Genomic DNA, 12,478 nt, shown 5'->3' with positions numbered 1-12,478 from the left:
TTTGCCATGGTTTTGGTACGATTTAGCCACCAATATTACCACTATTTAGCCACCAATTTGCTACCATTTAGTTGTCGTATATTACCACTATTTAGCCACCAATTTGCTACCATTTAGTTGTCGTATTGAACAGCTCTTTCATTGAATATTTGCTACCATTTAGCAACCACATTGAATATATGCTACCACATCTGTTTCCCTATTTCCACGTTTCCTATTTTTTCTATTTTTTTTCCTGTTGTTTTCATAACAATTACATTACAATAAAATTGCAAAATTATATAAATACTCAGATAAAATTACGAAATCCCAAAGTTATATAAAACATTTCTATTATAGTTTTCCATGTTACAAAATCATATAAAACAACTTAACAATAAATACCAACTAAAAAGTTAAATCACTGGAATTATCCTAATATGATAAACATCGAAACATTCAAAACCAAGTGTTTATAACATATCTAAGAACAATAGCTGTTAACATAGCTTCAACTTGTGATATCCTATTGAGCATAGTATATTTATCCACCTTATCTTTTTCTTTTTCAGTCGACGGCCCCGCAATAATTCTATTCAACTTTTCTTCTTCTCCATCCTTTCCCTCAACGAGCTCCTTGATAATCAAGTTTACCTTTTCAATCTACGAAACAACCAATAAAGAAAATCCAAAAGTCAGAATTAAAGAAAACTGATAACGGGTCAAGTTGGTTGAGGAAGAACAAAATCTAATCTTAGTTATACACTTCTAGTTTGTATAACGAGTTTATCAAATTCATCTGCTTGCTCCTACAGGGACAAAAGGGAATAAAGATAAGTACAAATTATTCAGATTTATTTAATTTAAGAACCCAGCCCAACTCATATAACATACCCTATTATCAACTACAATATTTTTCTATCATTCAGCATAGAATAACAGAGTAGCACATATTGAAGTTTTCTCCAACTCTTTCTTCTTACATGCCCATTATTATAGTTACAACTAATGTTTTATTTCCTAAATATAATTAGCAAAATAAATAAACCAACATACCCGTTATTTTAGTTATAACTAATGTTTTTTCCTAAACATAATTAGCATAACTAAACTAACATACCTGTATTATAGTTATAACTGATGCCATATTATCATTGGAGAGTTGAGACCATTAAACAGGTAGTTTTTGGTCTTGTCTTCTATCCTACCTATGGACCACTAGCCATACAAGCACACAGTATCTTTAGAGATAGATAATCCCATCCGTTTCTTGTTAGCATAATTTAAAAGGATGGGGACTCTATTAACGTAATATCAAGTGAAAAATAGTCTTCAACATCATTATTAGCTTGTAGATGGGTGGGCTAGTTGATGGGTAAAAACTGGTCTGAAACGGGTTAGTTTTTGTGTGGGCCAAAAGGGTTGGCTTGGTCGACAAACAAAACTTCTCATCCATTTTTCTATTTTTGTATATAGTTAATTAAATGATAACTAATGTATTCTAAGAGCTTTATAGAGACCCCAATGGTAAGAACTTGGTGACTTGATGGAACATACAAAAACAATAATAGTAGTTTATTACAATCATATATGAATATTTGAATGAATGCCTTAAGAAGATCTTAAAAATAAGATTATACTTTGAAAAAATTAACATATTTGACCCATGTCTTTTAGTTAATATTTATATTTGATCAAAATTTGAGGTAAACATACCCATCCCATTTGACCCATTTGGAACTAAGTGAACCCACACTACCACTGGTGTATGATTAAAATATGAAGTATTTTAATCCAAATTTGTTGGTTGCTCTCTAGGAGAACTTGAATAAACGACATCATCAAAAGAGTAGTGATAATGTTAAAATGAGTCGAAAAACTTACATGGTAATTTAAGTTTGGAAAATTGAAGGTTGTGGAAATCCCCTATGCTCATGACTCCAAATTCACCAAATTTCAATCCAAAAAATCCCGTAATTTTGACAAGCTGGGTGTCAAAAAGATTAAATAAAGTCTAATGATTTATAAAGCTAAATATATTAAATGAATAGCGATAAATCATGCAGCTATATATACTTGCATACTAACCTGTGTGCCTCCTTCACCATTATCCGATGCTTTTCCTGTATAAGAACTATCCAGTATGAACTCTCTTACTTTGCAGAGTGACCTCAGCCACTTTTTTGACTTTGGATGTCGATAAGTCTACATTGTGTTTTGTTTTTGGTTACCATTATAACAAACAAGTATAAATAAAAAAAGTTATAGTAGAGAGGATGAGTGGTTTACCTTGTCAACTCTATATCTTCCATTTGTTTCTGTACACTTATATTTCTTAACAGTCCACCCTTTTAAATTTTTTAGTAGTTCCAGCGGATCTATAGTAGTTTCATCAATTTGTCGGCGTGAAATTATCTGTTGAATAACAACTTCTTTTAGAAACAAATGGTAATTCAGCTTTCATATTCAAAAATAAAAAAGATTAGCATTAATAATTACAGAAATATATAATAATAATATATGATCAAAAGAAACTTATACCTTCCCCATTATGGCCAAGGTTTAAAAAAACGGAAACGAGTTTCGAGGCGTTTTCACTTCGCCTCACGAGGCGTAAGCCTCGAGGCGAACCGAGGCGTAAGCCCGAGGCGGAATTAAAAAATAAATATAAATATTATATACCTTATAAAAATAGTAATACTAACTAAATTCATCATCAAATTCATCAAAATAATTAAAAACACACATAAAAAAGACATAAATTGCTTGAAATTGACACAAAAACGCAAAAACATCAAAAACAAATATCTAAAACCCCTGAGGCGCACCTGAGGCGCAGCCTTTTTAGCGCCTCAGCCCCTCTGAGGCGCACAAACAGTAGAAACCCCCTGAGGCGCGCCTCAGAATCGTTTTTTGGCCGTTTCGCCTTAAGGCGCGCCTCGAGGCGCACGCCTCAACCGTTTTTTAAAACCATGATTATGGCAACAGTCGGAATACCGAGAGGGAATTGGAAAAGCAAATGCAGCCCCTGCAAAGTAAAAAAACAAAAGATGAGAAGGAAAAAACACTACGCGGTAAAGTAGAACTGATCATATGATTGAGAACTAAAGCAAACCGGATAGAAAAGAGTGTAGACACCTCTCTTCAGTGGCGGAGCTTGACCAAAAGTTCCGAGGGGACGGAAAGTCATGGGACCCAATTTATATATTGTATAAATATTTAGGCAAAATAATTGGGGAGACAATCCTATTTAATTTTAAAAATTTTGGACGAAAAATAGGAAATTTTACATTTCTAACCGAAACACTGGAGGGCGGGTGCATCCCCCACTTTACACTAAGCTACGCCCCTGCCTCTCTTTGTCATAAATTCCAGGAAAGGTGGGCTCAAAATAGCATATAAATCCACAAAAGTAGCTGGAGTCGATGGACCTCTGAAAAAAGTGTGTATTGTTCACAACCCGACTAATTAAAAATATAGAGAGCGAATCAATAAATTATACTTACCCAATAAGTGATGTTGCATAGCGTAACTGAAGCTGTTTGACATCATCTCAATAAGACTGAAGCCTCTGAAAAAACAAGAAAAATACAATAAGCCATAAGGACTTATGTTGGTTTTAGATAAAATAATATAAGGGAACAGAAAGAATAGACATATAGATATGTATTTGTATAACAACTTCACATGTATTATATATTTCAAAAGATCTATAACAAGTTATCAATCATTGAGAATTTAACCCAACAGAAGGCCTTATGTTAATGACCCAACAAAAGCCCTTATTTTAATAACCTATCAATATTAAATATGAATATTACTAGCATTTTAGAGAAATTAACAGTACTCAAAAAGCTCATAGTGAGCAGGACAAAATCTTCATAAATGGCCAAAAAAAGTATTATATATTACCTATATAAATTCATCTCTGAATCAAACATAAAGCTGGTATATTAAACTCATATCCTTACATTAATGAAATATTATAAACTGGTAACGATCTGAACAATTACCTGCATTGAAAAACTAAGGCTAGAGCTCAATACAAAAAGATTTAACATTACTGCATAGTAGACGAGTCTAAGTTCTTGAGCCTGGCATACAATACGACATCCACAACAACCTATATTAAACCTCAAGCTCACCAATACTGAAAAAATACAACTAAAACCCTAGGTAACCAATCAAAACACAAATATAGAAAAAATATGAGACTAACAATAGGGAAACAGAGAGGGTTACGATGAGACTTACAATAATCATCACAGTCAAAGCCATTTTCTTCCTCCAAATAAAAATAACGTTCTGAAAAATCAAATTTGTTGCCTGCTTGCGTATTGGTTACTCATTACCGTTGCTTGAATGGATTAAGAGTCGCTAGCGCCGATGATGGAGAGAAAAGCTTAAATTAAAATTTGCCATATCAACAAAAAACAAAAATGGGGAATGTGTGGGAAATCAAGAATTATACCTTGGAATGGGGAAGTAGCAAAACCCTAATCAAGAATTATACCTTCGAGCGGTGAAGTAGCAAAACCCTAATATGTGGGCGGATGGAGTGATGGCTATGTTTTTTGATTTAGACCTGGAATGGTCTACTGGAGATATCTAGAGGTGATTAAAACCCTAATTAGTGGAGAGGTGTACAGGAGATATCAAGAGAGGTTATGTGAAATATGGATAACATATGGCGCACCAGAGTAAAAAAAAAAAAAAAAAAAAGTTGAAATAAAGCTGCTTAAATTTCATTGGTCGCTAATATGGTGGCAATTCCACCACACCTTTTTATTTAGCCACGTTATTTTATAAATTATTATTTTTCTTACCAATTTGCAACCGAAAATAAATGGTCACAATTTTTTTTGACAGCCTAGCTACCATGTCATCTCAAATACGCCGAATTCACATTTTCGTGGGAAATTGGTGGCTAAATTTGCTACAGTTTTTTTAGGTGGCAAATTTTTGGTGACAATTGCCCAATTTTCTAGTAGTGTCTGTGACGCTCGATACTCGCTCAACGTTCGTTCGAAAAATGTTCGGATCGAAAGATGCTCGCTCGACTTTGGCTCGGTTGAAAAAACGCTCGGTTCGGTTCGGATCGGTTTGTAAATGAACCGAGCACGAGCAAAAGTCTGATCGGTTCGGTTCAGCTCGTGAACAGCACTAGTCTAATTTCTAAAAAGCGAAATTTGTAATAAATGTTGAATCTAAAAGATGACTAATGTAATTATGTAAAGAAAAAAGTGTGAAATGTGTACAATATACATAAATACATAAATGACAAAAAAAAAAACCAAATTTGAATTATCTTTAGAATATGTATTTTTTTTATCCCCACTTCTCTCTCAAACCACCAATTAGAGTATATTCATATAGTGAGGTTTATCTATATTTAAACAATAAAGAGTATTGTATTTATAATTAAATACGATCTACATTAAATTAAAAATATTAAATAATAAACAAGACCAGTTAACTTTTTGTTTGAAAATGTTTTCACTAATTTGGACACAAATACATGATGTACAAAGAAGGGCACATCTTGTATATTGTTTATTTTAATCTTAAAGTTCGCATACTAACTTGCACTTCACACGTTTTCATCTTATTTTTTTTGAACGGTATGAAACGACGTGTCAACCACCGTCACACTGGGCGTTTATTAATTACACTAGCAGTGGTGCTTGAGCTTGACTAGCAAAAAATATTTAAAACCCTCACAACATGCACTTGAGACCAAAATGTGATCACATCAGCTTTGCAATGCATGAAAACACATATTGTCCATAGATTCAGGTCATCGCTGTTGGCGGGACACAAGACCAAGTTTGAATCACTCGCTTGCTTTACTGTCGAGTGAGACCGACGACTTTAGTTTGAAGATGATCCATGATAACTACTAATACGACGCGTAACAACCTAGCCAAACAAAACCAGCAAGTTAAGAAAATCATGTGTGTCTAGTGTCCCTACCAAGATCCAAGAATGGAAGTGTACATGTTTATGAATATTAACAACTGTCTACATTCCAACTATCTTTAACCAACCAAACATGTGATGTGCACATGGGTATGTCCATCATGCCACTAGACATGTAAAGGGTCAACACAAAACTAACATCACATGGACCCTTCCCAAAATGAATAACTGGTTCCTTGTTATGCATCTTCAAGACTTAAGGGGCCTATAACAACCTTTATAGATTTCAATTTGTCCCTTTATACTTGTGTATGTTGAAATGTAGTACGTTCTTGTTATAATAATCTAAACAAAAGTTGAGCTATACAACTATACAAGTAATAAATATATATACACACACTATATTATAATACATGTAAAGAAATAAAAGGTAATTTCACATAATATTAAGGACATGCGTTATGAGTATTATAGCAGCGTGAAAGAGCTTGTTAACGCCCTCAACAGGCAACAACCCCCATTGGGCGTTATAGGAGCATGAAGAGGGAAGGACATTTCTAATATAACGCCAAATAAAGAATTAAAAAATGGAAATAACAATTAAAATGGTATTAAGGAGCGTTAACCATTTCACATTTTTTAAACAGTTGTTATGATGCTGATGTGGGGAAAAATGGCCTTCGGGGGCATTAACCATTACGGTTGGTCTAAAACTTTATGTAATAACAACTTTTAAATATATGGTACAATCATTTAAAACATATTGTTGACTTTTAAAACAACATCCCCACGTTTTTTAAACGCTCATAATTTTTCATACGTTAATATTTTTTAAAGTGCACCATAAAAAGATGCATTTTATTCTCTTTAATTTGAGTATGTTATTACTATTGTCTGTGTTCTCTGCCACAGTACTACCGACACCACTCTATAGTGTGTGTATATATTTATGTGTGTGTATATGTGTGATTCATCCTCTTTGGTTATAAGAAAGGGTCCGTGTTATAATAGGTTTTCTCATATGCATAAAAAAAGGTAGTGGTAAACTGGTAAGTGAGCCGAATTTCAATTGGAACCTTTTTCATATGGCCCAATTGGAAGTCCAGTTCTGTAGTCTTGTCATGTCTTTATATATGTATCTAGGACTAGGACTCTTGTAAGAGTTATTATACGAACATATTTGTAAATAGACACCAATAAAAACCAGGGGTAGAAATGTAGAATTCATTGTGCTGCAAGTGTGACTTTGAACAGGAGTCGACGGACCATATGTTGGTTTCGTGCACTTCGACGAGGTCCATATGATGGAGCGTTTTGGTTTGGTTAAAGCTTCCGGTTCCAGATTTTTAAAATTCATATTTCGAGGTCATCAGTGTAAGGTGCGGAAGAAAATCATCAGTGTTGTTGCTAAAGTGGTGGAGAATATTAAAGAGGAGTCGTTTATGTGTACTAAAAGTAGAACCTCCTTCCATGTTATTAATTGGGATGGATGGTGCGATTTTAACACCAGAGATGCAGTCATTTAACTGTCGTTGTGTTCTTGGGGTTTTTAGCTTCATGTTGGCCCCACTTTCTCCTATATTTATATATTGTTTGTCGTTCAAAAGTAAAATAAAACTAAAAAGTTTTGAACAAATTACCATTTCGCTTAGCGTAGGCCGTAGAAATACTGCTTCATGCGTAGATTGGACTCGAAACGATAAAGGTAAACAACATCAATACGTCTAATTCTATAAGGTTAATATTGTGAAAAAGAAATTATATTGGAATGGAGTGAGCTAATAGAAAAAAAATGAAACCTGATTACTATTTAATAATTATATATATTTTACAAATTTAAACCAGGATTATAACTTAACTATCAAGAAAAAAAAGGTCAATAAATAATAACAAATTTTACAATTGTTCTATTTAGGTAATTCAATTTGAACGGTTATAAAAAGTCTACAACAGAAAAAGAAAATTATGAGTTCACTGTTTTTACCCCAAAATAATTTTATTACAAAAAATCTAAACAATGTTTAAAACTACTTATTTGAATAAAAATTTCGTTCACTTTGAATCTATAAAAAAAACTTATTCTTGACGTAAGGCAAAGACGTATTTAATTTTGGTTCTTTCAGGGTGGATGGAATGAAACAACACCAAGAAGAATAAACGGGAATAGTTATGTCACTTGCAATTCCATTTCAATTTCATTATTCTTTTTGAACCCGATTCTGATATTGATTTCTTGTTTATATTATACGGTTCATCATGGTCATGAATATATTCTACATGTTTTTTTTTTTTCTACCATGCTAAATTATACGTGTCTTAATTTTATACCTAGACAAGTTTGAGTTGATCGAGTTTGAGCTGAGTTAACTCTAACTTTAAGTTAAACTCGATCCAATACCCATAACAGCTAGCTTAAGTCAACATGTCCCGATATGACTGCGAAGCACAATTCATATTTTGCTCGTATTCAACTCGAGCCAACTAGTGCATTGCTGAATTGGTTTTTTTCTAAAATGATTTTGGTATATTCAAATATTAACAATCTTAAATTAAGCAATCAATTTAGAAGGAAATGGCAACTGGTTTTATGGTCCAACGTCATGGGTTGATGGTAAGAGTTTAGGATCCTTATGGTCTCAAGTTTAAGCCTAACTTAACAGGGGGGTTTTCTTCTTGATGGTGTTTTTGGGTGAGTCAAGCCTGAAGCGTCAAAATCAGTATGAATGGTTAACATCCCCCCCCCCCCCCCACACACACACACAGGAAGGCTCACTCGGGTATTAGAGATAGCTTTAAACGTCGTTCAGAAAAATAGAAGGAAATATATATAAAAAAAGAACACAACGGTAAGCTTGAGAATTTATATGAGCCAACAAGAAATTTACCTTATAATGTATTATTTGAGTGAACCAACGAGTAACCTACAATGAGCTCATGCTCGACCTGAAAACTTATGTAAGTAAGCTAAAAATAGTCAAGTTAACTCGAACTGAATTTGATCAATTTTTATGAGCGAAAAGGAATTATCTATCGTCCATCAAGCCCTATGTGTTTTCAATATAATTTTGAATGTGAATGTTGTTCCACTTTTGTATAGTCTTAGGAGGACCTATGTTGATGGATGGGTGTGTGGGCAGGTGTACGCTTTGAAAAAAAAATTAGTCTATTTTTTAGGCAAAGATCCAGATCACCTCGGCAACCTACCTTGTAGCGACTACTCAGTGAGTACTTGGCCTTGAAGACATTGTTTTACAATCATGAATACAATAGCTCTTTAAATCTAGTGATGATGTGAGATTTATCTAAACTCGTTACAAACCTCTTTCCTACATGATCTATACTGAAAAAAACATTTAAAGAAAAAAAGACAAAACGTGGCTCTCATGTTATTTTGCAATACCATGACCAACATTCACTTTACCTCAACCTCAAGTAGCAACTCTTTACCCAAAAAAAAAAACCCTCAAGTAGCAACCCAAGCTCATGTTTTTTTAACGTATCACTTTTATTGAAGAGGTTAGTGAATATAAAACCGACATCTTCCCATATTATTGAGGATCAATCATTTATCTAAGCAATTGTCTTTTTCTCTTAGAAAAGTCACATAGTTTCATTTAATTGTGAAATATAGAAAATACATATAAAGGCTATCATATAGTGTCATTAATTATATGTTCTTTATAACATAAAATGTCATTTGTAAAGAACTTTAAAAAATATATATAAATTAGTTTGTACGGCTCTATAATTCTCTTTTAACTATATTCTTGAGTTGGCCTCTAATTATTAGGATTATTCAACAAATCAACTTGATTTCCTTCTCTTAGTTTGTTTGGAAGTGTTTTAGTCCCTGTATCATGATTGATATATTTAATTTTACCTTATTACTAAGAACACATTTTACTTTATAACATTCTTGCTATGGCATCCGAATAAGCAAAATGTGTATATGGCAATCTAGATTCTAAAGAAGATGTTTTATTTATGTTGATTTCAACAAGTATAACGGATCAAACATATTTTGGTTTGGTTTAAATTCGAAATTAGGATTGGATTTAAGTCAGATGGCCTGTCTCTTCAACCGAAGATTTGAAGTTATGATTTATAAAAAAAGATATTGGATTTAAACAACCCCAACTTTCATTAATTGGCCGATAGCACTCCTAACTTTCGATTTGTATCACATCACTCCCAACTTTCAACTTATTGGCCGATAACACTCCAAAACTAACCCAACAGTAACCCAGTTTGCTGACAACAGTTGCCACGTCACCAAACTAGTGCCACCTCAGCTTCCACGTCATCAAAAAGACAAGTATGATGCCACGTCATCAAAAAGACAAGCATGATGCCACGTCATCAAAAAAGACTAGTCTAATGCCATGTGATCAAGAAAAGACAAGTCAGATACCACGTCAACGACCACATCATCAAAAAATTCCATGCCAACACACAAGTGTCACATCAACAAAAAAATTAACTGGGTTAGAGTTCAGTTAGATTGGGAGTGTTATCAACCAATAAGTTGAAAGTTGAGAGTTGTGTGGTATAAATCGAAAGCTGGAAGTACTATCAGCCAATTAGTGAAAGTTTAGGTTCTTTAAATCTAATTTTAGCCAACGAGAATGTGCCACATGTGATTGCAGTAAGTTATGTCTACACGACTCTCAATATGCTCTCCATAATATGTCAACATTGTAATGTTTTTCGTGTCTATATCTTTAAATTTAGCGTAGTAAGATTCTCAATCTTAGGGCATGGTCCTGATCATGGCACTAGGGGAAACGATGCAAGTTATGGAGAAGATCTATCCCTGTGACTGTAAATAGTTAATGCATGTCTTGGATGATTCATCTTAGGGGAAGTGTTATTAGTCCATTACACTAGGAGGCTTCAATCAAGGTAAGGGGATGGTGCATGAGTTTACCATATACCCTTTGAGAATACTATGCATCCATGGATTCCTCTAGGCCTTTGAATCAAGATGGAATGTTGGTTAACCAATAAACATATACTTTGAGTACATCGAAGCATAAACGTGATGTTCATTTGTGCGATGATAATCTTCCTCATTGATCGTACATGTGTTAGTTATGAATGAGTGAGCCTCGGTTAGATTTTATGAATTTGTGTTTTGATATTAGAGTATTGTATCTTCGTCCATGTTGTTTGTAATTGTGTAACAAAGATATTTTGTTATTTTAGTTCTTCAACTATCGAAATAATATTTAACAAAAAACGGCTTGTATAATATTTGCGCATCTAGTCTTTTCTACTCTCATTTATGCTAATCAATTTAGAGTAATATAGGTTAACGATAACATTCTCTATATATACTTAAAAACGAGTATTATGATGAACTAAACATGTGCTCACTACACACCTCATACGTGTGTAGTAAAAACCATTTAAAAAAGGTTATCTATAAGAATACAAGAATACGAAAGCACACAAAAAATATGTTATAAAGACAAGTATGATGAGTATCCACTTTGTTACAAACACAAAAATGCCGATTTGAACGTGTTTAAGTTTTGTGAATGTAAACCTTTTATGATATCTATCTATACATATAATAAAAGAAACCACTTTAAGGATACTTGTCATAATATTAGACCATGTCTTATAGATAATTATAATTTTAGTTTAATCTCTTTTAATTAATTATAGATAATCCTTAAACTAAATATTATTTAGTTTAATTATTACTTTTATATTTATCTATTTACTTCAAATTTCAAACTTAGTTATCTAATTTGATATTAGAGTAAATTACGATTTTGGCCCCCGTGGTTATATCATTTTTACCCTTTTAGCCCCAAAAGGAATTTTTTAACATCTAAGCCCTCAACGTCTTTTTTCTAACCCTTTTGGTAGGGGCCAAAACCACTTTGAGGATACTTGTCATAATATTAGACCATGTCTTATAGATAATTATAATTTTAGTTTAATCTCTTTTAATTAATTATAGATAATCCTCCAACTAAATATTATTTAGTTTAATTATTACTTTTATATTTATCTATTTACTTCAAATTTCAAACTTAGTTATCTAATTTGATATTAGAGTAAATTATGATTTTGGCTCCCGTGGTTATATCATTTTTACCCTTTTAGCCTCAAAAGGATTTTTTTAACATCTAAGCCCTCAACGTCTTTTTTCTAACCCTTTTGGTAGGGGCCACAAGGGTTAGAAAAAAAGACGTTGTGGGCTCAGATGTTAAAAGATTTGTTTTTTGGCTAAAAAGTAAAAGTGATATCACCACAAGGGCCAAAATCGTAATTTACTCTTGATATTAACTATATGCTTGAGCGTTTTGTTTAGTTTGGTATCAAATAAATTTTACGATACTTAAAATAAAATTAACTAATATTATTTATCATTTCTACATTTACAAGTTTAAATAAATGGTTAAATTTATTGAGACTTCGTTACATTTACAAGTTTTAAATAAAGGGTTAAATTTATTGAGACTTTGTTAACAAATTTTACTACAATATAATAATCTATTTATATCAATATAAATATATATTTATACTATGCTATATAATAAAACATTAATATGTAACACCTATCATT

At 32.6% G+C, this 12,478-nt stretch overlaps 1 protein-coding gene across 19 annotated transcripts; it reads right to left on the bottom strand.

Moving 5' to 3' along the window:
* Positions 1–299: 299 nt before the first annotated feature.
* Positions 300–4,703, bottom strand: LOC110895994. Of its 19 annotated transcripts, XR_004873806.1 has the most exons (10): positions 4,451–4,701; positions 4,234–4,356; positions 3,993–4,073; positions 3,486–3,550; positions 3,270–3,412; positions 2,521–3,007; positions 2,269–2,394; positions 2,068–2,184; positions 1,864–1,966; positions 316–642 (listed from the first exon to the last, which is right to left on the bottom strand). XR_004873806.1 is itself a non-coding variant. In XM_035980451.1 (9 exons), exons 5-9 carry the CDS (start codon positions 2,527–2,529, stop codon positions 638–640), a joined length of 360 nt encoding a protein of 119 aa, XP_035836344.1. In that variant the 5' UTR covers positions 2,530–3,007; positions 3,270–3,412; positions 3,486–3,550; positions 4,234–4,356; positions 4,451–4,701; the 3' UTR covers positions 316–637. The 19 variants fall into 19 exon arrangements, 14 of the variants coding, with proteins under 14 accessions (XP_035836336.1, XP_035836339.1, XP_035836341.1 ...); XR_004873805.1 differs by having other exon boundaries at positions 2,521–3,412; positions 3,993–4,005; XR_004873804.1 differs by lacking the exon at positions 3,993–4,073 and adding an exon at positions 3,892–3,992 and having other exon boundaries at positions 2,521–3,412.
* Positions 4,704–12,478: the final 7,775 nt, after the last annotated feature.

This window comes from Helianthus annuus, chromosome 12, assembly GCF_002127325.2.
Source record: "Helianthus annuus cultivar XRQ/B chromosome 12, HanXRQr2.0-SUNRISE, whole genome shotgun sequence".
Classification (NCBI taxonomy): domain Eukaryota; kingdom Viridiplantae; phylum Streptophyta; class Magnoliopsida; order Asterales; family Asteraceae; genus Helianthus; species Helianthus annuus.
This window is presented reverse-complemented; position numbering and strand designations above follow the sequence as displayed.

Bases quoted from the DNA above. Each gene is read 5' to 3' on its own strand.
- LOC110895994 (XM_035980441.1), bottom strand. From the start codon at position 3,072: ATGATCAGTTCTACTTTACCGCGTAGTGTTTTTTCCTTCTCATCTTTT. The intron at 2,185-2,268 runs GTAAACCACTCA...AACACAATGTAG, and splicing joins GAAGATATAGAGTTGACAAG to ACTTATCGACATCCAAAGTC. The intron at 643-2,067 runs GTTAGTATGCAA...GTTGTTTCGTAG, and splicing joins ATGGTGAAGGAGGCACACAG to ATTGAAAAGGTAAACTTGAT.